This window comes from Petaurus breviceps, unplaced genomic scaffold (assembly GCF_028583685.1).
Source record: "Petaurus breviceps papuanus isolate PSGF00001 unplaced genomic scaffold, PetGlider_PUasm1.0 90925, whole genome shotgun sequence".
NCBI classification, from domain to species: Eukaryota; Metazoa; Chordata; class Mammalia; order Diprotodontia; family Petauridae; genus Petaurus; species Petaurus breviceps.
This window is the reverse complement of record NW_027187380.1, coordinates 6998203-7017906: the sequence shown is the minus strand read 5'-3', so window position 1 is coordinate 7017906 and position 19704 is coordinate 6998203. Positions and strand designations below refer to the sequence as shown.

The 19704-nt window shown below is 44.2% G+C and overlaps 1 protein-coding gene across 5 annotated transcripts in view; it reads right to left on the bottom strand.

Annotated features, from left to right (window-relative positions):
• Positions 1-19704, bottom strand: part of MAPT (microtubule associated protein tau) — a 165365-nt gene that overhangs the window by 25467 nt on the left and 120194 nt on the right. For all 5 annotated transcript variants that reach the window (XM_069076206.1, XM_069076209.1, XM_069076207.1 and 2 more), the window contains 2 exons: positions 17125-17390; positions 3240-3332 (listed from right to left, as the gene is read on the bottom strand). In XM_069076206.1, the coding sequence (XP_068932307.1) occupies positions 3240-3332; positions 17125-17390 (359 nt within the window). The remainder of the gene's footprint in view (positions 1-3239; positions 3333-17124; positions 17391-19704) is intronic.

The following is a 19704-nucleotide window of genomic DNA, read 5'->3' as shown; positions in this document are numbered from 1 at the left end:
AGGGAGGGAGAGAAAGGGACAGAATTGGAGAGGGGGAAAGAGAGATGGGGGGGTGAGAGAAAAGAGGAGAAAAGGGGAGAGGGAGAAGAGAGAAAGAGGGAAGGGAGAGAAAGAGAAATGGGGAGATAGAGGAAAAGAGAGAAAAGGGGAAAGGGGAGAGAGTGAAGTGAAGGAAGAGAGAAAGGGGAAGAGGAAAAGGGAGGGAGAGGGAAAGGGAGAGGGAGGGAGAGGGATGGAGGGAGAGTGAAAGAGAGGGAGAGAGAGGGAGAGAGAGGGAGAGAGAGAGAGAGAGAGAGAGAGAGAGAGAGAGAGAGAGAGAATATGAACTTGTCAGCAGCTGGAGTCAGAGGGTCGGTAGCTTGGTGCCAGAAGCCACTTCTGTTGCTGCTCCTCAGACAACCCTCTGGACCACCCATGGGGACAACTGCTGTGGGCCACCCAGAAGATTGCCCAACTCTGCAGACAAAATAATTCCAATTGAGGCTCACAATTTATAGGTGGTCAGAATTTCCCCAGCCTGTAGTCCTTCCATCAGGAAAAGTGTTTTCTGCTTGATAGTCATGGGAAGAAACAGTGGTTACCTGCCAAGGGACAGAATATAAAACCAAGAAGGGGGTTTGTCAGGTGGACAGTCCCTTATAAGGGTCAACCCACAATTATGAGGAGTAGAGTCAGGTGACCAACTGACCCTGACAAGAAGACTGGGAGCCCAAGGATCTTTGGTGTTATTCCCAGATGCTTTGGGAACTGAAGCTTCTTAAAATGACAATAATTAAAAGCAAACAAACAAACAAAAAAAGACATTTCTAACCAACAACCATACATAGGGGCATGGATTATGAAGTATTTATTTATTTTTCCCAGTAGTGGGAACGGGATGAATAGAGTCATCCACACACTTTCAACCAGTTCCCTCTTGTAGTAGGTAGTAGCTGGGTACTGGCAAGATAGACCTTCAATAGCTTTAAAATCTTATGCTCTGGCTCTGAGCAAAACTCCTTGGACCAATGACCAAGTTAGAACATAACTCTGACCCTCTTCAATAACCCAAATTAAGCTGGTGAGAACAGTCTTCTTATCCTGGATCTGCAGTTTGGGATGGATTCATCTGTTTCATCCAACATCTGAAACTAAAAGCCCAAAGCATACACACTGGAGTCCATCATCATGGATTTGCAATGCTTTTTTTTTTTTTTTTGCACATTCTTCTTATCAAGCAGCAGAGGTCGAGAGGGATGAAAGGAAGGGGGTGGTTGGGACGTGACAACAGATACTGGTGAGAAGGGTTAGCAACAACGCCATGCAATAGCTGCTAGGTGCTAGGGTGAGCATTTTGGCAACAAGAAGGTTTAACAGCAGGAAGTCGGCATGAGGCTGTGTGGGGCAGGATATTGGTATAGCCCATGGCAAGAATAAGTATTCTATGCTGTCCTACAGTACAGATGAGAGTTCTTAGGAGAGAAACAGGCCTGGGAGGCTGGGCCTCCCAGACGATGCATCATGGTGATCATATCGGTAAAGTCTGCAATGTACAGGCATGCCCTTCTTTAGGAAAACCTGACATGCATGACCCAGGATGAGGAAGATGATAACAATAGCTGACATTCATATAGGTGCATGAATTCAGAGCTAGAATGATCCTTAGAGATCCTCTTGCCTAACCCCTTCAGTTTCCAGATAAGAAAACCAAGGCCCCCAGGCTGCACAGGCAGTAAGACTGCAAAATAAGATGAAAATTCCCAAACCGGATAAATGAGGAGGGAGTTGCTATTGCTTTTTCCCAAAAGGGTTGTTTTTTTTTTTTTTTAAATAGCTAGACTCCCTTGGTGCACTTAGATATTTGTGGACAGATCATTAACTAGTGGCAGCCCCAGGGCCTGGGTGGGGTTGAAGGAGAGCAGGGACACTTTCAAAGTTTGTGGCAACAGTGCCATCCAAAGACCAATCAGAAATAAGGATGCCAGCCTTGTGGTGGTCCTCATGGGAAGCTGGGCATGGGCCCCCAAGCAGTGCTTCCACATTCCTCTCTCAAAAGTTATATCTGAAGGCTTCAGCTTTCTTGAACTTACACTGGGGCTGCTCCCCATCTGTACTCTCTCCCCCAGCGAAGGAGAAGAACTGGCCTTGGCATAGGCCTGGCCATCCCCAGATGCCTTTTCTCTCCTCGCAAAAGCTGGTTGACAGCTGGTCTTTGCTTATGCCAAGGGAACAAGCGATTTGTGCCTGCCCCATCCAAAGCATGAGACACGGCTGATACCATGGGACGAACTGAAATTCCAGTGGCTCCTCATCCAAATGCTGTGTCTGACAAAGGGATCTGCCCTCCCCACCGCTCCAGCTCTTACTGTAGTTACTCCTCAGGAAGAAGGTAAGGGGAAAAATCCCTCCTCCTTAGGACTGACTGATGGCAGCAGGGCCTAGGCCCGAGCAGCACCCCTGGGGCCCCTACTTGAGCTGGTTCCTTGGAAACTGCTCTATGATGAGTGAGCTTCAGAGAGGAGATTCATGGGTGAGGAATTAAATAGTTCTTGACATCATCAGTGAATATTTGCCAGGTGCCCCTGGGGTTGCTAAAGGACAGACAGGCTTAAATTCCTCTGGTTGACTAATACAGTTCATGGGCCAGATGAGGTACCAGGATTTTCCAACCCTTTTATCCCAACGTCCTTGGGCAATGGCATAACAATTTACAGTAATGACTGTTTTTCCAGGGGTCTGCAATGAGATCTGCTAGAAGTTTCTTAATTATGCTTTGAGAGTTGAACTTTCTTTCTGTACAGATGACCCCAAGCACCTCTTTGCCTCACCTGTCTCAGCTACCACCCAAGCAAGTCCCCATGTTTCTTGTGTGAGAGGAAACCCACATTTCTAGGAGCAGTGGGCATGAAGACAGGGGTCAAGGAATCACAGGATCACAGATTCAGAGTTGGAAGGGACCTGAGAGGCCATCTAGTCTCAACCCTCTTATTTTACCCTTGAGGAAATTGAGGCCAGAGTAGCTTTGGGTGACTTGCCAGAATGTGGCAAATCCAGGATTTGAATTCAGGTTCTTTGACTCCAAATGCAGTGTTTGCACCACCCTGGAACCCCCTTTGTCAGAAATGGCTGAGGAACCAGGAATTTGAATACTAAGAAAACTTTCTCTTCTTTATTTAAGTCTCACAGACACAGGCATGTAGAGATTCATGCTACTTCTAATAAATCATAGTAGGGTGCATTGAAGGGGTGCAGGTACTCACACTGCCTCCTCCTGGGACGTGTTTGATATTATCCTTTGAGCCACACTTGGACTGGACGTTGCTAAGATCCAGCTTCTTATTAAATATCTGCACCTTTGATAGCCAGAAAAGAAGATGAGTCACAAAGCACACAGGCACGGAGCCCCTCTGCCCTACAGTACTCAGGTCTCCCAACGCTGGGGACAAGGAAAGGCGGCAGTGGCTGCTGCCACTGCCGCAAGGCCCAGCTGGAGCCGGCCCCCACAGGACCAGAGACTGCTATTTCTCTGACAATGGGCACTGCCCAGCCTGCTTCTTCTGGATCCACCAAAGAGATCTTAGTCTGGTCCCACAGGAGCTGCCTGGGAGGAAAAATCTTTGAAAGACGGTGCCCTTCCATGCTTCTAATAACCTGGAAAAGCACACACGGCAAATAAGTGGTTAGAGGTGCCAAGTCCTCATCCATGGAGGAGCCATCCTGTAAAGACATTCACCACTGGGGACTTCAAGAGGGGGGACTTCACTTTACGAAACAAAGTAATAGGTGAAAATCTGAATTTACAAAGTCAGATATGTTTTTGAGGGGTGGGCAATCATGAGTGCTGTGAAAAAGGGTTCCACGAAATGGCAAGATCTTATATACTGAAACCGGGATTCATTTTACAACTTTTCAGAAATGTACACATAGACAAGTGATTACATAGATTTAGAGCTAGAACATCTTTGCTCTTAAGATGAGGAAAATAAAGCCTGGAGATATAAAGGCACTCCCCTAAGGTTACCCAGATAGTGAGTGGTATAGCTAGGACCCTCTGACTCCCAAACCTGCCCCTGTTCTAAAGTCCCATCCCATACAGAGAAACCTGCCTTATTATCATTATTGCTTTGGATAAAACCAACAGGATGGAATTTAAATGGCAAGGATCTGATGTACAGAAAGCAAAAGGTATCCATTTGAGAAGACAGACAGCTGGGAAACTTTCTCAGGAAAAAAGAAAGGTTTCTTTCCCATTGTAGTATTAATGTAGAACTCCTCCGTTTCCTATCCCTTGAGTATTCTTAAATAAATGAATTTATTTCCCCTATGCCTTCTTTCCTTTCTTTTTCAGTGTGCAGGTACCCCCATAAACTTATCCCTTGCCTTCTACCTCTTCCCCCCAAAGTACACACAGATGCATACATACGGATTACAGTACCATAGATTTAGGAGTGGAAAGACCATACCCTTAAAGAGTTTTCCTCACAAGTACTCTGTGAGGTAGGTAGATACTTTTAGGATCTCCATTTTACATAAATGTAAATGGAGACTAACAGAGATTTAAGGGACTCATTCAGGGTCAAATGACTCATAAGCAGCAGAATTAGGACACCAATGGAATCACAGAACCTTGGAATTGGAAGGAACTTCAGTTGTGCAAGTAGGCAGAGGCTCCACGCCTGCATGGATCACCTGGGCCTGGGAATATGCCTAGTACTTGACCTCAGGGTGGAGAAAACCATCTGTAGGGTAAACACCTCCGGCACAGGGTTGAACTGGGGCTGAGTCCTCTTTGCCATGTGATCCTTGGTCTAGCATCCCCACGTAGCCTCCACACATCCCCACGTAGCATCCACACATCCCCTCACCCAGCAGGGAAGACTTTTCTAATGTAATAGGTGACGAGTCTTGTATAGAACAAACTCCCAGGTCTGGATGGTGCATCTTGGGGGTCTGAGAGGGTTCTGTGGGTACAGCTTAGATCCATCTGGAGATTGCTGACTTCTACATTCGTGTATCCTTAAATAAAGTCTAAGCAAGTAGACTAAGCGATGCACATTCCATTTGTCAGGCTCTGGGAATCTTCTGAATTCACCAGCTGTGACCAAGACAACATCAGAAGCCACCTAATCCATTTCGTACCTTAACAGGAATCTTCTTTACCATGTCTCCAACATGGATATGCAGCCTTCAAGGCCTTTAGTGGAGGGTAACAAGGGCTGTGCTGGAGCCGGCTGGAATGACTCCAAGAGAGCTGGCTGCTACATTTTCAGAGTGAGCATTCCCACCTTGGAAACCAGCAAATGCTACAAATCAGAGCTTGACTATTGTTCTGTTGACTGCTGAGACTTAAGAAATTGATGGGGAAAATGTTAACAAATGCAGATGAAATTTAAAGTGTGCCCTACCTACTTTTCCCCCATTTCTTTCTGGAGAGCTAGTTCCTCTGTGAGAGGAACTCACTGAATCCTGAGGCAGCTTACTCATTTCTGGGATCTAATTATTAGGAAATTTTCCTGACAGAGAAAATTTCAGAGCCTAACCCCGCCTCTTTGTAACTTACCATGAGCTCTCTTACTGAAAATCAGAATAGACCTGAAAAATCCAACTAGTCCAGCTTTCTCCTTTTACAAATAAGGAACCTGAGCCCTGGAGAAGACTAATGACCAGAACTCTAAGGCAGGGACTCTGGTTCTAGTCAATGGTCCTTTTGCTGACTCACATCTGCCTCCTACTGAATGGAACAGGAATCCAGATTTCCTCTTTTCCAGATCTGGTCCTTTTCAGTAGACTTCTGATTCCAAGTGAAGTGGGCTGTTAACCCTATTAAATTGAATTTACTTTATTGACTTCAGCTCATTCATCTTTCTTGTATCCTGATTCTGTCATCCAACGTGTTAACTGTCCCTCCAAGCTTTTTGCCATTTACAATTAGACAGGCATGTCACCTTTGCCTTTACCCAAGACATCCATGAGCACAGAGTTTTCCTGCCGCTATATTCTGTGTTCTTCCCACCATGCTATTTGTGTGGCATCACTGAAGCTGGGCAGGAAACGGGTGCTTGGAGATAACAGGGTTACAGAAAACCTAGGAGAGCTTCAAACCACAGGCACTGAGTCTCATCCTTCATTCCCTAGAGACAATCAAGATCTAGTCAAAGTCTGCTGTGCTGCTGTTGTTGGAGGCAGAGCCCAAGAGCTGAATTATACTATGTAGATGAAGCTGGGACAGGGGAAGAAAGTTGGGGATGGGCATAGTTCAACATCAAATACATACACACACATATACACATGTTTTTTCTTTGTAATCCTTCATTAGCTAAGAGTTATGGCCTGCTCACGCCCACTATGCATCTCTTCATTGCCCTCTTAAAAAATACTGCTCTGTTTTGTTTTTACATTACCTACATATTCCATGCTGTTGCCTTCCCATATCCCACCCAGAAGCCGATCCCTTTTTTTTTGCCTTTTGGAGAGCAACTGCGGTTAAGTAACTTGCCCAAGGTTACACGGCTAGGTTTTATTTGTGTGTGTGTGTGTGTGTGTGTGTGTGTGTGTGTTAAGTGTCTGAGGCCGGATCCAAACCCAGGTCCTCCTGACTCCAGGGCCAGTGCTTTATTCACTGCACCACCTAGCCACCCCAGTAGATCCCTTTTAATAAAGAATTTAAAAGATTTTTTTTTAAATGACACATTGACTAACACTGACATTTTATACAGCGTTCCAAATTCAAGACTGCAGCTGGGAGGGAGGGAACTACATTCTCATACCTTTTCTTTGGGGATAAACTTTGTCCCATTGTCTTCTTAGATATACTCATTTTTTCGTTAATTTTTTTTAACTTAACACAAATTTATTTTCTTTCTCCCTACTATTAGAAAAGGAAAAAAAGAGGGGGGCAGAACTCTTACAACAAATATACATGATCAAGCAGAATAAATTACTGCATTGGCCATGTCCAAAAAGATATGTCTCACTGTGCATTGTGAACCCATCAACCTCTCTTGTTTAACGCCGAAAAGAAACCAGTTTGCAACATAAGGAGACAAAATGGAACTTTTACTATGACCTCAAATTGGACTGATTGTTGAGGAGTACTAACCATGCATTCTGGAGAAGGAAATGGCAAGCCACTGCAGGGTCTTTGTCAAGAAAACCCCACAGATAGCACTGGCTGCGCTATGGTCCATGTGGTCACCAAGAGTCAGACACAAGTAAGCGACTGACCAACAGAGACCATATTTTCTTACTGAACTAATTCTTATCATGGAATCACAGAATATCAGAATGATCTTAGGAGTTTAGGTATTATCTAGTCTAGCCCTTTCATGCAAAAGAGGAAGGGAGAATAAATGGCTTGCCCGAGGTAACGGGGCTGGGGAGAAGTTACTAGGACTCAGATTTCCTGACTTTCAGCCTTGGTCTTGCGTCTCTGACTACAGCACACCTCTCCTCTGGACCTATCCTCAATACTTCTCTCTCTTTACTTAACCAAACATAGCAGACTGACATCCTTTTGCTACAAAAATAGTATTCCTTAACACACCCAAATTAAAACCCAGCTCCTTACTCTTGGCCAGTGTCAAATTACAGAATCACAGAGCACAGATCCACATTGGCAATCTTGCCCACCCAGGCCTGAAACAAGACCCTCTTCCCTCCACCCATTCAACAACAGCAACAGCAACAACAACAAATACCTGACATTTTCCCAACACTACTGGGCAGGGAAGGGGAAGTGTGGGAACCACTACCTTCCAAAGCAGCCCAGTATTCTATTTTTGGATAACTTTAACATTAGGAGGTCTATACTAACATCAATACAGCCTTGCAGGAAGAATTTTTAAGAACAGATGTTCACATACTCACTTTTGAAGTTAGTCGAGCAGCTGATTCTAGATTCATAGACTGTAAGAAGTGCTCTTAAGAGACCATTTACTCCAACCACCTCCATTTTAGGTACAAGGTCATACCTACAGTTAGTTTGCAGAGCAAGGATTTGAACTGGCTCCTGGCTCCTATTTCAGTGCTTATTATCTTCCTACCAGATCTTCCTATTTATACCACCCTCAGACTTTAAGGTATTCTAGATGAAAAAAAAAATCTTTTAACGTGGGATTGAATTTTTATTTATAAGTGACAGGCATGTCAGTTTTAAAAATAGGCTTCTGAATTTACAGAGGGAATAAAGTAGGGCAACAAATAAATGAGAGAAAACGAAGTCTCAAGCTTAAGGAATTTTCGTGATGGAATGAGCTATCCAAATGCAGAATGGTCTTACCTTGGGAGGAAGTGAGTTCTCATCACTGGAGATTTTCCAGAAGCATGATGACTAACTTGTCAGGGATGTTCTAAAGGGAATTCCTGCTCAGGTGTGTGAGCTGGGCTGCAAAACTTCTGAGGTCCTTTCCAACTTTTAGATTCCAACTCTCTGGCTGTTTAGAATTTGGCTTATTGCTACCTAGTCTAACTGAACACCCCCTGTCAAGATGTCCAAGTGTGAGACTTGCCTGATGCTCACTGACTGCTTGCTTGGACTTTGGGATAACATTTGTTGCTAAATGGTCTGTTTTTCTCCAGGGGGTTTGTCCAGTCTTGGAATTCTAGCCATCCTAGTCCAGCCTATCCCCCCACTGATTCTGGCCCCTGGCCTGGCTTTTACTTCTGGTTTAGATCTCAGTCCAGATCTCCCAGGGCTACTTTAGCTTGGACTAGACTTTCCCTTCTAATCTTGTGTCTCCCTAAGAATGCTCCTTTAAGGGAGACTCTACCTTGGGAGCAGGAGAGACACAGGGATGGGGGAACCATGAAATGAGGAGGTAAAACACGTCAGACTGATTTGGCTACTTCTAGGACTAGAATTCTACGTATATCTATGATTGCTAGAGGTAGAATCATGACCCCTCTTCCCACCTCTGCTCTCACCCTGACTCCATTGGCTCCAGGGGTGTTAAATCTCCTTGCTAGCTCTCATCTAGTCCCTTTTACCAGCTGAAAGAAGGTACAACCAGCAGCAGACTGTTTCACTTTCTCAGTATAGGTTGATAACCTCAGTCATCCCTGGACCTCTTCATGTGCCCATCTTTTTTTGTTCTTTCATAATCCCATTAGTAATGTGTTGTTGCCTCTGATCACTATTAATGATTTTCAAAATCATTTGGCAGCAAGGTCAAACCTTGGGCTAGTAGGTTATATTAAACCTCTATAATTGTGCACATGTTCATATGTGACTTTAGTAAAAAAACTATAGCCAGTCAAGGGCAGCTAGGGGGCTCAGTGGATAGAGCACTGGGTCTGAAGTCAGGAGGATCTGAGTTCAAATCCAGCCTTAGACATTTATTAGCTGTGTGACCCTGGGCAAGTCACTTAACACTGTTTGTCTCAATTTCCTCATCTGTCAAATGAGTTGGAGAAGGAAAATGGCAAACCACTCCAATATCTCTGCCAAGAAAACCCCAAACAGCCTCACGGAGAGTAGGACATGAAATAACTCAACCTCAACACAATCAGTCAATGTTGCCTGCCAAAATATTGTCCTGTCAAAACCAAAGACATTCTCAGCAGCTACAAGTGACCCAACAGGGGCAGGTTATACTTGGAACTAAAGCTGAAACACAAAAGAAATCTTTCTCTCATCTTTCTCTCAATTTAGGGTAACTCATGAGACAAAACCCCAATTTGCTAAGAGCTACCAACATAACTTTTACCAAAACATTATTTGTTTTTGAAAGGATTTCCCAGCAAGGTTCCTTTAAAAAGAAACTTCCACAGGTATCTTGAAAATGAGTTAAGTAACCAAAAACTGAATTTATAAATTTAGGAACTTAAACAAAGTGAAATATAACCAGAGGGTCTAAAAAAACCAAAGCTCCGAGCCTCTGGTACTCGTGAGGGATAGACCATTGCCCTATCTAACTCTTTTTCCTATTATCAAAAGGTATTTTGATGACTGCCCTGTCTTTCCAATGAAGCTCTCTATAGCTACAAGAGAGTTGGGGACCTGGGCAGAGATGGAGAGGAGAGGTAAGGGGGATGGGAGCTGACATATAACTGAGGTTTATGAAAGCATTAGTTAGAAGTATTTTTTTTTAATAAAAACTAGGGCAGTTGATCCATTAAAAAAATCATCTGAAGGGGCAGCTAGGTGGCACAGTGACTAGAGCACCGGCCCTGGAATCAGGAGGACCTGAGTTCAAATCCAGCCTCAGACACTTAACACAAAAACTAGCTGTGTGACCTTGGGCAAGTCACTTAGCCCCAATTGCCCTCCAAAAAAAAGGCAAAAAAAAAAATCTGAGGTCTGCCTAAGTACTAACCCCCCCTCCAATGCCCCTCAAAAACGAGGCAAACAGCTTTAGTGAATTTTCTTTAGAAGAAAACAAAATGTTCTGCTTCTCTCTCTTTTTTAAAAATTATAACCAGAGGGGGAAAAAAACTTTAATTAATAAATTAATCATGAAAAGTATAATTCAGTTTAATATCATAGTGAATTAAAGGAGGGAGAGAAAAGGAAGCTGATGGGGGAAGAGAAAGACAAAGAAAATGATGGACAAAGAGAGAACAGAAAAAAATTGGAGAAGGTGCAGACACACCCGTAGAGAGAAACTTTCATGGAGTAACATCGCCATCTTGTGGATTGTTAGGATATTGCAACCAAACACTCAGAATACCTTCAAATGGATCTCATCTTATTTTGTGGATTACAGCCTATCTCATGCTGGCCCCTCCTGTGCAGCTCCTGTCCAGTTCTTTACAGCAGTCAACTACCAAAGGTCTAATTAGCAGCAGACTGCTTCATTTTGTTATATGGCACCAACAGCACATACATAGGTAACTTCAGTTAGCTTTCGCTTTCTCCCTGTGCCCATCTTTTTTTGCTCACTCATTTCTTTAATCTGTTCATCTATAATGAATATAAATAAGATGTTAATCTATTTCTTAATATGTTCATCCATTAATAATGTGTTGAAGCCTCTGATCACTGTTAATAATTTTCAAAAGTCTTCTGAAGGTCTTTTCATCTACCTCTTTGGTGACTAACATCTATGTTCACAAATTAGCTAATACTAATACATAATAATTATGGCTCAAAAATGATTCAAACTCTCTAACTTTAATGACCTTCATCTTTATTCCACTCCAGTCACCTCTCAGTGCAGACACATCTTGGACATCATCTGTTCTACCTCTCATGTTTGGATCTCTAAGATTCCCTTCTATGACCCCACAAGCTCCTTACCACTCTCTCCCTCTCTTCCTTCCTCCAACCTTTTCTTTATCAAGTCTTTTCAAGACTTCCTGTTCGTATTCTCCTTCAACCCTTTTCTGTCTTCACCTGCCTCCTCACCTCATTTTACTCTATCATCAGCCATTTCAATAACATTCTGGCCAACACCCAAGATTCCCCTCACTCTTCAGACATCCATCAGGCCGGCCAGCCCAATCTCCAACCTTGAGTTATGCTCTTGGTCTACTCCTGGCCCTGGGCTGCTGAACACGGCTCACATAACTAATGGAACTATTTCAAATGACTCCACCACAGATTCATGCTATCCAACCTCAACTGGACAGCCTTCAAAGCTATTCAGCAATCCTGAAAGTCTGCAAGCCTAAAAACTATGAGTTTAATTCTATTAACTAATAGAACTATTTACTTTTTATTAAAATTTAAATAATTCTAGAAGCCTCTTGGCTTGTCCTTCATAATCTGTCTTGACTATAGTCACAGGATTTCTTGTTGATTTCCCATCACATTCCCCTTAAAGGCTGTTCCAAACCTCCTTTCTACCTCTTCCATTCCCCAGATTCCATTTCTCTCCCTTTTCACTCTTGACAGATGACTTCACCTCCTACATTACTAAGAATATCAAAGCTATTCCAAGTTAGTTCCTTCTACTTTCCTCCTTTCCACCTCAACATTCCTCTTATCTTTGTCCATTTCATCTTCCAACCCTCCTTTCTGGGAAGGGAACAAACCTTTATTAAGTACCTATGATGTATCACGCACCATGCAAAGTGCTTTTACAAATATTACCTCACTTGATCCTCACAACAACAGTTTGATTTAAGTGCTATTATTATTACCACTTTACAAGTGGAGAATACTGAGGCAGACAGAGGTTAAGTGACTTGCGCAGGATCAAACAGCTAGGAAGTGTCTGAGTTTGGATTTGAAATCAGTTCTTCAAGACTCCTGGCCCTGTACTTGAGCTGCCTCCAGGAGCATTTCTCCTTCTTACCAAAGCTGGTCATTTTTCAGATGAGGAAACTGAGGCCCAGAAAAATTAAATGACTGCTCAAGGTCACTTGGGCAATCAATGGCAAGATTCAGGCCCAGGGCTTCTAACTTTCAATCCAGCCCTCTCTTCTGATGTCACCCCATCTCTAACTTCTCATTAACTACCAGCTAGAGATCTGTCATCTCTAGTATATTCTGCTAAACCATCGTGGTTGTCTGTGAATTGATTTGGCCTGGACAACCTTTTGCTGAAAACTGATAAATCTGTCATGGCGGCGGCGGCGGAGGGGAAGGGGGGGGTCCAACACACGTGCCAGCCCCGTTGACTCTTTCTGCCTCTGTCTCCTCTCCACATTCAGTATGTTTACAGAGCTTGCTGCTGTAAGAAGAGAGACTCCGAAGCCTGTGTGGACATTCTGTAATGTGCTAACGACGCGGTGGAGGGGGCCTTTCTAGCTAGCAGGGCTTTCAGGAAGGCCTGTCCCTTCTCATCACTTCCTCTTAGACTCTCTTCATGCAACATGGCACCCAGTGAGACAACATGGTCTAAACGGAGAAAGGCCTTTGGGACTTCTCCCTCTCTGAATCCATATGGCTTCACTCCTTTGCTTTTTCATCTGTCTTTTTCTGTTGCAAGTGTCAGGAGAGAAGCCTTCATGACACTAAGGGTGTGAGGGCATGCTGGGTGTTGCAGGTCAGTTTTTTTTTCAGCCACTGAAGCACTTATCCCCCAAGGAACAAGAAGCAATGTTTGAATCCCATGCTAGGAAAAGCTGACTCAAGTGGCAGGGATGCCAACTTCGGACATGAATTTGATAAGACCAATTCAATATAGAGACAGAACTAAATTTTGAGCCTACTGTCCTTAGAGACCAAGGTGGCTTAAGGGAGAGTATGCCCCAGAGGTATTGAGGGAAATGCTTATACAAATGTTCTTGCTATATCTTTGAAGTGAATAGCTCAATGAAAAAGCTATCAGATGGTTAAGTGGTTAAATGGAACTGGCCTCTAACAATGGGGAGGCTCAAACCAACAGCAACAGAGAAGCCAGCCTAACCCCTCAGAGTACCCACTAGAACCTTGAGGGGGGAGATGTAGTCTGCCTGACTCTAGGAGAGGCTGTTAGAGCAGAGATGTTACCCATCTCGGATTTCCTATCATCTGTCTTAAAGCTGTCTCTTTCTAATTCTAAAGGAATCCTGGGAATGACTAGTTAATTGTTCCTTTGGGAAAAATAGTTGGAATCCTGAGTCTGCCTTCAGGATGTTCATGTTATGAAAGTGGATCAAACTCTCCACTGCCTTTAAGAAATATTAAGAAAGCATTTACAAATTATCCTAATCTGAAAGTTTTAGACTAACATGGAAGAGAAATATCATCAGTCTTTCTTCAAATATCAATTCAGAAACCATGTCCTTCTTTCTCTCTCTTTTGCTTTTCTGGAGGGGGGAAGGCAGGGCAATTGGGGTTAAGCGACTTGCCCAAGGTCACATGGCTAGTAAGTGTTAAGTGCCTGAGGCTGGATTTGAACTCAGGTCCTCCTGACTCCAGGGCCAGGCTCTATTCACTGTGCCACCTAGCCACCTCTCTATTCTCTTTTAACACTTCAGGTGGTAACCACACATAACATGTTCCATTTCCCAGGTGCAACTGGTCCAGAGAATTCAGATGCCATAATGAGATGGAATTATTCCTCACTTTCTCATATTCTTGCATTTCAGGATTTCCTATCACTGTCAGCACGGAGCCCAAGCCTGACACCCACAGGCCGAGAGCTGGGACTGCAGAGGGAAGCTCTTAGTGGGAGAACTTGGCCCCACTTCTTCCACGAGGGCGGCCAACACAAGGTTTGTTTCCTTTTGTTGCTTCAGAGGCCATGCAGCTGCTCTTAGCTGATGGCGGGCGAGAGAACTAGGCGAATGTTGGCCAGATCTCCTAAGCTGGCTTCTAAGATACCCGAGATCTGTGAGGAAAAATTCTGTGGGCTGATCAGAAACAAAAGCTCTTGTCTATGCCATTCGGAAGGGAAGGCAGGTGGATAAGTAAAAGGGAGGTGGGTGCAGCCTGGGTACCTGGGTAATACTTAAAGAATTAAGACTCCCAGGAGTTCTGAGATAGATTTTCATGCTTTGAATTTTAAAGAGCCAGTAAACAGAGTGATAAAGATCAAAACATCACATCTCACAGGAATCTCCACTGAGCTTCCAAAGGGTTCTTTGACAGTAAAGCCCTAAGGGCTGTGTCTGGTCTTGACCATGAATTAGGTCACTTGTCTTTGTCTGATGTTTCAACAAGGACCAGAGAGAATGGACAAGGAGAGAAGGAAGCTGGGGCAGAGCATTTGTTTCCAATAAAAAAAAACAAAACACCAAAAGCCAAAGCAGACAGGGAAAGCACCGTATTGAGGAATGGTGCCTTTTCATTTTAATTAAGGCTAGGGAATTTTGGACAAAAAGGGTAACTGAGGAAGAGTTTGAAAAGTGGTTTTAAAAAATTATTATTCCTATGTGGTTCTCAACAAGATATGACAACAGGCCTGTGCTCCGAAGGTGTTTAGGGGAGACAGTTTTGCAATGTGGCAGGGAGGAAAATGTGTATTTGTGTGCAGCCTCCCCATGCACAAACCCCAGAGACCGACACCTTTCCTATTTCCCCTGCACTGAGAATCAGGCGACTGGCTGCTATTATTTCCTCATTCTTCTTTTCCTCTTCCATCACTTCCTCCTCCTTTATCAGCATCAGCAGCATCACCATCAGTATCAGTAGGTATAATACCATTCTTAATAGAAAAAGAATGGGGAAGTACTTTTATTTTTAAACGGGAGATGTGGAGGTAATAGGAGAGGCTTTGTTTTTGCTCAATTACATCAATAAAAGTGGTGAAACCTTGGGAATGAGATAGGAGCAGAGGCCTAAGAGGAGACTGAGGAGGGAACACTGGTGGCAACACTGAAGGAGCTTCAGAGAAGCACAGGAAGCATGGGAGCAGCGCAGACCAATCAATACACTTTACAAGCCTTATTATCTTATTTGATCCTCACAACAACCCTGTGAGGTAGGTGCTATAATTATCCTCATTTTACAATTGGGGAAACTGAGGCTGGAAGAGAGGTTAAGGGACTTAACCTGGGGTCACAGAGGGAGGAAGTGTCCAAGACAGGATTCCAACTCAGAACATCCTGACTCCTAGTCCGGCATTCAATCCACTGTCCTACCTAGAGGCCCCGGTAGGTCTGGATCCCATCTCCCTTCTTCTCTGTGAGATCATGGAATTCACCCAATTTTTCAGAGGCTGGGAGAAAGCCAAATACAGGCCTCAGGATAAAAAACCCTGAGCATCTTGATCCTTGTTACTGGAGAGGCAATGACCTAATAGCGTAGGAGTATTTCTCAATAAAACCAGAGATCGACAACCTTTTTAAAAGAGCTCTGGAAAAGGCAGGAAGCCCTCAAGTCCAAAAGGCTGAGATGAATGGGCCTGAGAGGCCTGCTCCCTCAAGGGCTGCCTGCTGTCAGGCCATCTTGTTGTGGTAGGCAATCTTCTTGACCAATAATTAGAAGGACAGTGTGACTATGTAGGGGATAAAAGTTGAGGGTCACAGAGAAAACAGTGACACAATCAGAAATTCTGTCTGATCAGAGATGAAGTGTGTGACCTGGGGCTAACACAAACATCTCTGAATAAGATGAAGAAAGACCCTTTGGGAAACTGTACTGGGCACAGAGGTGTAGGTGGTGAAGCCCAGAGCTAATTAAGTGCTTCCTGAGAGTATGGCACTGTGGGTTCATGGTTTGTCTAAAGTATCTTACTCATTCCACTGGTCTAGAAGTTGGCTGGCTGGTCACCAGGTCCATGCCAAACCCATGTGATTAAGCCCAGGCTTGGGCAGCTGTCATTATAATTCCCAGCTCTCCTCTGATAGAGACACTCCTACTCATATCCAGGCAGGTAAAATGGAATGTCCAGTTGCCAGTTCTACCTTCTACCTTCTCTTTTCCCTCTTCAGCCTAGAATCCAACCAGTGGAATTATAATAAAAATCAAAATGACTTACATTCCTCTAGTACCCTAAAGTTTCTGCAGAAAGCTTTCCTCACAACAATCCTGTGAGGTAGGCAGCTGTGATCCTCTTTTACAGAAGAGGAAACCAAGGATTCAGAGATGCATGGACACTTGACCATGGTGGTCACATGCCTACATAAACATCAGGCTCCTTAGGGATCAACTTATCCTTCTGACCTCTGCACAAAAACCTCACGACTCCAGAACTCACCAAAATGGAGAAGAAGAACAGGGCTATTTTAGATGATACAACAATGAGGTAACATTTGGGTTTGAACACAACTACTATTAAGTCAATTATTAATGCCTGACAGGAATCAAGTTATCACATTATGAACAGGAGACCAGGTCCCAGGCAAGTTAAGGAATTCCTGCAAACCACCACACAATATGAACCTCCTCACTAAGAGAGGGACCCAAAGATAAACTGCTGGTTTCTCTTATAGCATCAAAATTATCATACTAGCAGGCGTCTCAGCGGACCCTCTAATGACAATGCCATTACTTTCTGTGGAGAACAGCACTCAACTTATCAGTGTTACCTATAACCCTTCCTAGAGGGTATCAGGAAATTTCATGATAACACAACAACCCACTTTCCTGATTGCTCATCACAGAAATGGTTATAACAGTCAGGCAATCAGAGAAGAAAGTCTTGGGAACAGTCCTGGAACCTAGCAGACAAAAAGGGAAAAGCCAGCTTTGAAGTTGTCAGGTCTATGGTTGGCAGAGAAGGTCCTGTACCCATCACTTCTCCATGTTAAAAGAGTACTATTGATAACCCTGAAAATCCATTCTTCCAATGGGGCCTGGAAAACTACCCAAGAGAAATGCACTATGGTCCTTACCTTTCCACCTCCTGGCTGATGTTTTAAGTTTTCAGTGGACCCAATCTTGGACCTGACATTTTTCAAGTCTGGCATGGGGACTGTAGAAGTCTGAAGGCGACTTTTGGCTGACGATGGGGACTTGGGTGGCGTACGGACCACTGCCACCTTTTTAGGCTCCCTGGTGGGGGGTGTGGGCAGAGAGGGTGTACGGGACCGGCTGCCAGGAGTCCCTGGGGAACCCGGGCTGCTGTAGCCACTTCGGTCTCCAGATTTTGTAGATTCACCTGAGAAGTGGAGAAAGAAGAGTGTCAACTAACTTAAAACCTTTTGATGTTAATAGTACCCAGTAACCTTCCCCAATGCACTGCCTGGGATGGTTCCCTCCTATGCTTGGGACTGGTAAGTCATACAAGATGTTGCCAATGCCAGAAAATCTAATGTGCATTTGTGAGTGCTGCTCTTTGAGGGAAGTCATATTAGTACACTTCTCTTGAGGTACAATCCCAACCCATGATCCCTGTCCCTGTCACCTGAAATCAGCAGAGGCTGGTTACAAGAAAACCCAGGGCTGGGTCAAGCAGAAATGAGTTTATCTTATGAATGATGAAAACTACTTAAAATAAACTTATCTGGAACAAAGTGAGGCATCACAGTATAGTGGAAAGAACACTGGGTTTGGGGACAGACCACCTGCATTCAAATCCCTCCTTGGCTATTTGTTACCTGTGGGATCTGGGGCAAGTCCCCTCATCACTCTGGGCCTTGGTTTTCTTATCTGAAAACTGAGGAGGCTGGAGCAGGATGGTTTCTAAGATTCCCTGCCCCCCATTTTTCAGTTGTTGTTGAGTTGTGTCTGACTCTGTGATATCCTTTTTAGGGTTTTCTTGGCAAAGATATTGGAGTGATTTGCCATTTCCTTCTTCAGCTCATTTCACAGATGAGAAAACTGAGGCAAACAGGGTTAAGTGACTTTTCCAGGGTCACACAGCTAGTAAATGTCTGAGGCTGGATTTGAATTCAGGTCCTCCTGACTCCAGGCCCTGTGCTCTATATGCTGTACCACCTAGTCACCAATGTAGTTTGGTAGCAGGATTTAAGAAAGAATGAGAGTGGCTGCTCTTCCCTCCTCTGCAGCCTAGAATGTTCTCTATCCAATAAATGAAATAATATTTGCAAAGTGCTTAGCATAGTGGCCAGCGTACAGGAGGTGCTGGCTTCTTTCCACTCCTACACACTTAGAAGTAGTGAAGTCATAGGATGCACATTTTTCTTCCTCTTCATTACCTTTCTCTTCTTTCCCCCTTCTCCTGCTCCCACCTTCCCCCCCCTAAAGATAGCCTAGGATAGAACTTCCTTTTGCAGAACCTCACTTCAGGCCTGACTGCACCGGAAGAACGAAAGGGAAAGAAAGGGATGGGGAAGGAGCATTTATTAAGCACTTACTATGTTCCAGGCACTGTGCTAAGTGCTTTATACATTACATCATTTGATCCTCACAGCAACCCTAGGAGGTATGTTCTAACATTATCTCTCCTTACCCTCTCTTTCCTCCACTCCCTCTTGCTAGATGAGGAAACTGAAGCAGAGAGAGGTGAAGTGTTTTGCCCAGGGTCACAATACCAGTAAGGGCCTGAGGCAGAATTTGAACTTAGGTCTTCCTGACTCCAGACCCAGGGCTCTATCCATTGCACCACCAGCTGTCTCTTCGTAGACAAAGGATTTGGCTACCTGATTTCCAGATTCCTTTGGAATGGCCTCTATGCCAAGCTGCCAGGGAATCTCTAAAACTCAGTAATTCATAGAATTCACTAATCATGAGATTATTTTTATTATTATTTTGCCTTTTGGAGGGCAACTGAGGTTAAGTAACTTGCCCAAGGTTTTTGTTTTTTTATGTGGGTGTTAAGTGTCTGAGGCCGGAACTGAACGCGGGTCCTCCTGACTCCAGGGCCAGCCCTTTATTCACTGCACTACCTAGCTGCCCGAGATTATTTTTTAAAGTCCAAGAAAGGACAGCCCTTGGCCAGAGAGTTGTCCCAACAGCTAGAACAGAGGGTGAGGAGACAGTCCGGCATAGGACTTGGCCATGGGATGAAGGGATTATTTAACAGATTCATCCAAGACTGTCTTCAGGGTCAGTCCATGCCTTGGAAATTGTTGTCCAGCTCTCTGATGAGAGGGAAAGTAGAAAGGAAAGGGATCAGCCTAGGAAAGGACCCATTACTCTCTATGCAAGGACAGGCCACTGCCACCGGAGCCCGTGGTATCTCAAAGTCCACCTTCCTTTGTACAACAGTTGTATTCATGAAGAGTCAGGGATCACTGAGCTTTGGTTAATTACAACTATGATCCCATTGGCACACAACACTGTTACAGAGACCCTTTGTGCTTGGTTCTGTCATTCTTCAGTTTCCCTCTTTACTCTTCCAGTCCCAATTCGTTAATAATCTACAAACTAGAACACCCAGGGCGAGAAAGGAGAGAGAGAGAGATTGAGAGAGAGAGAGAGACACAGAGAGAGAGAGACAGAGATAGAGACAGAGACAGAGAGAGACAGAGACAGAGAGAGAGAGAGAGAGAGAGAGAGAGACAGAGAGA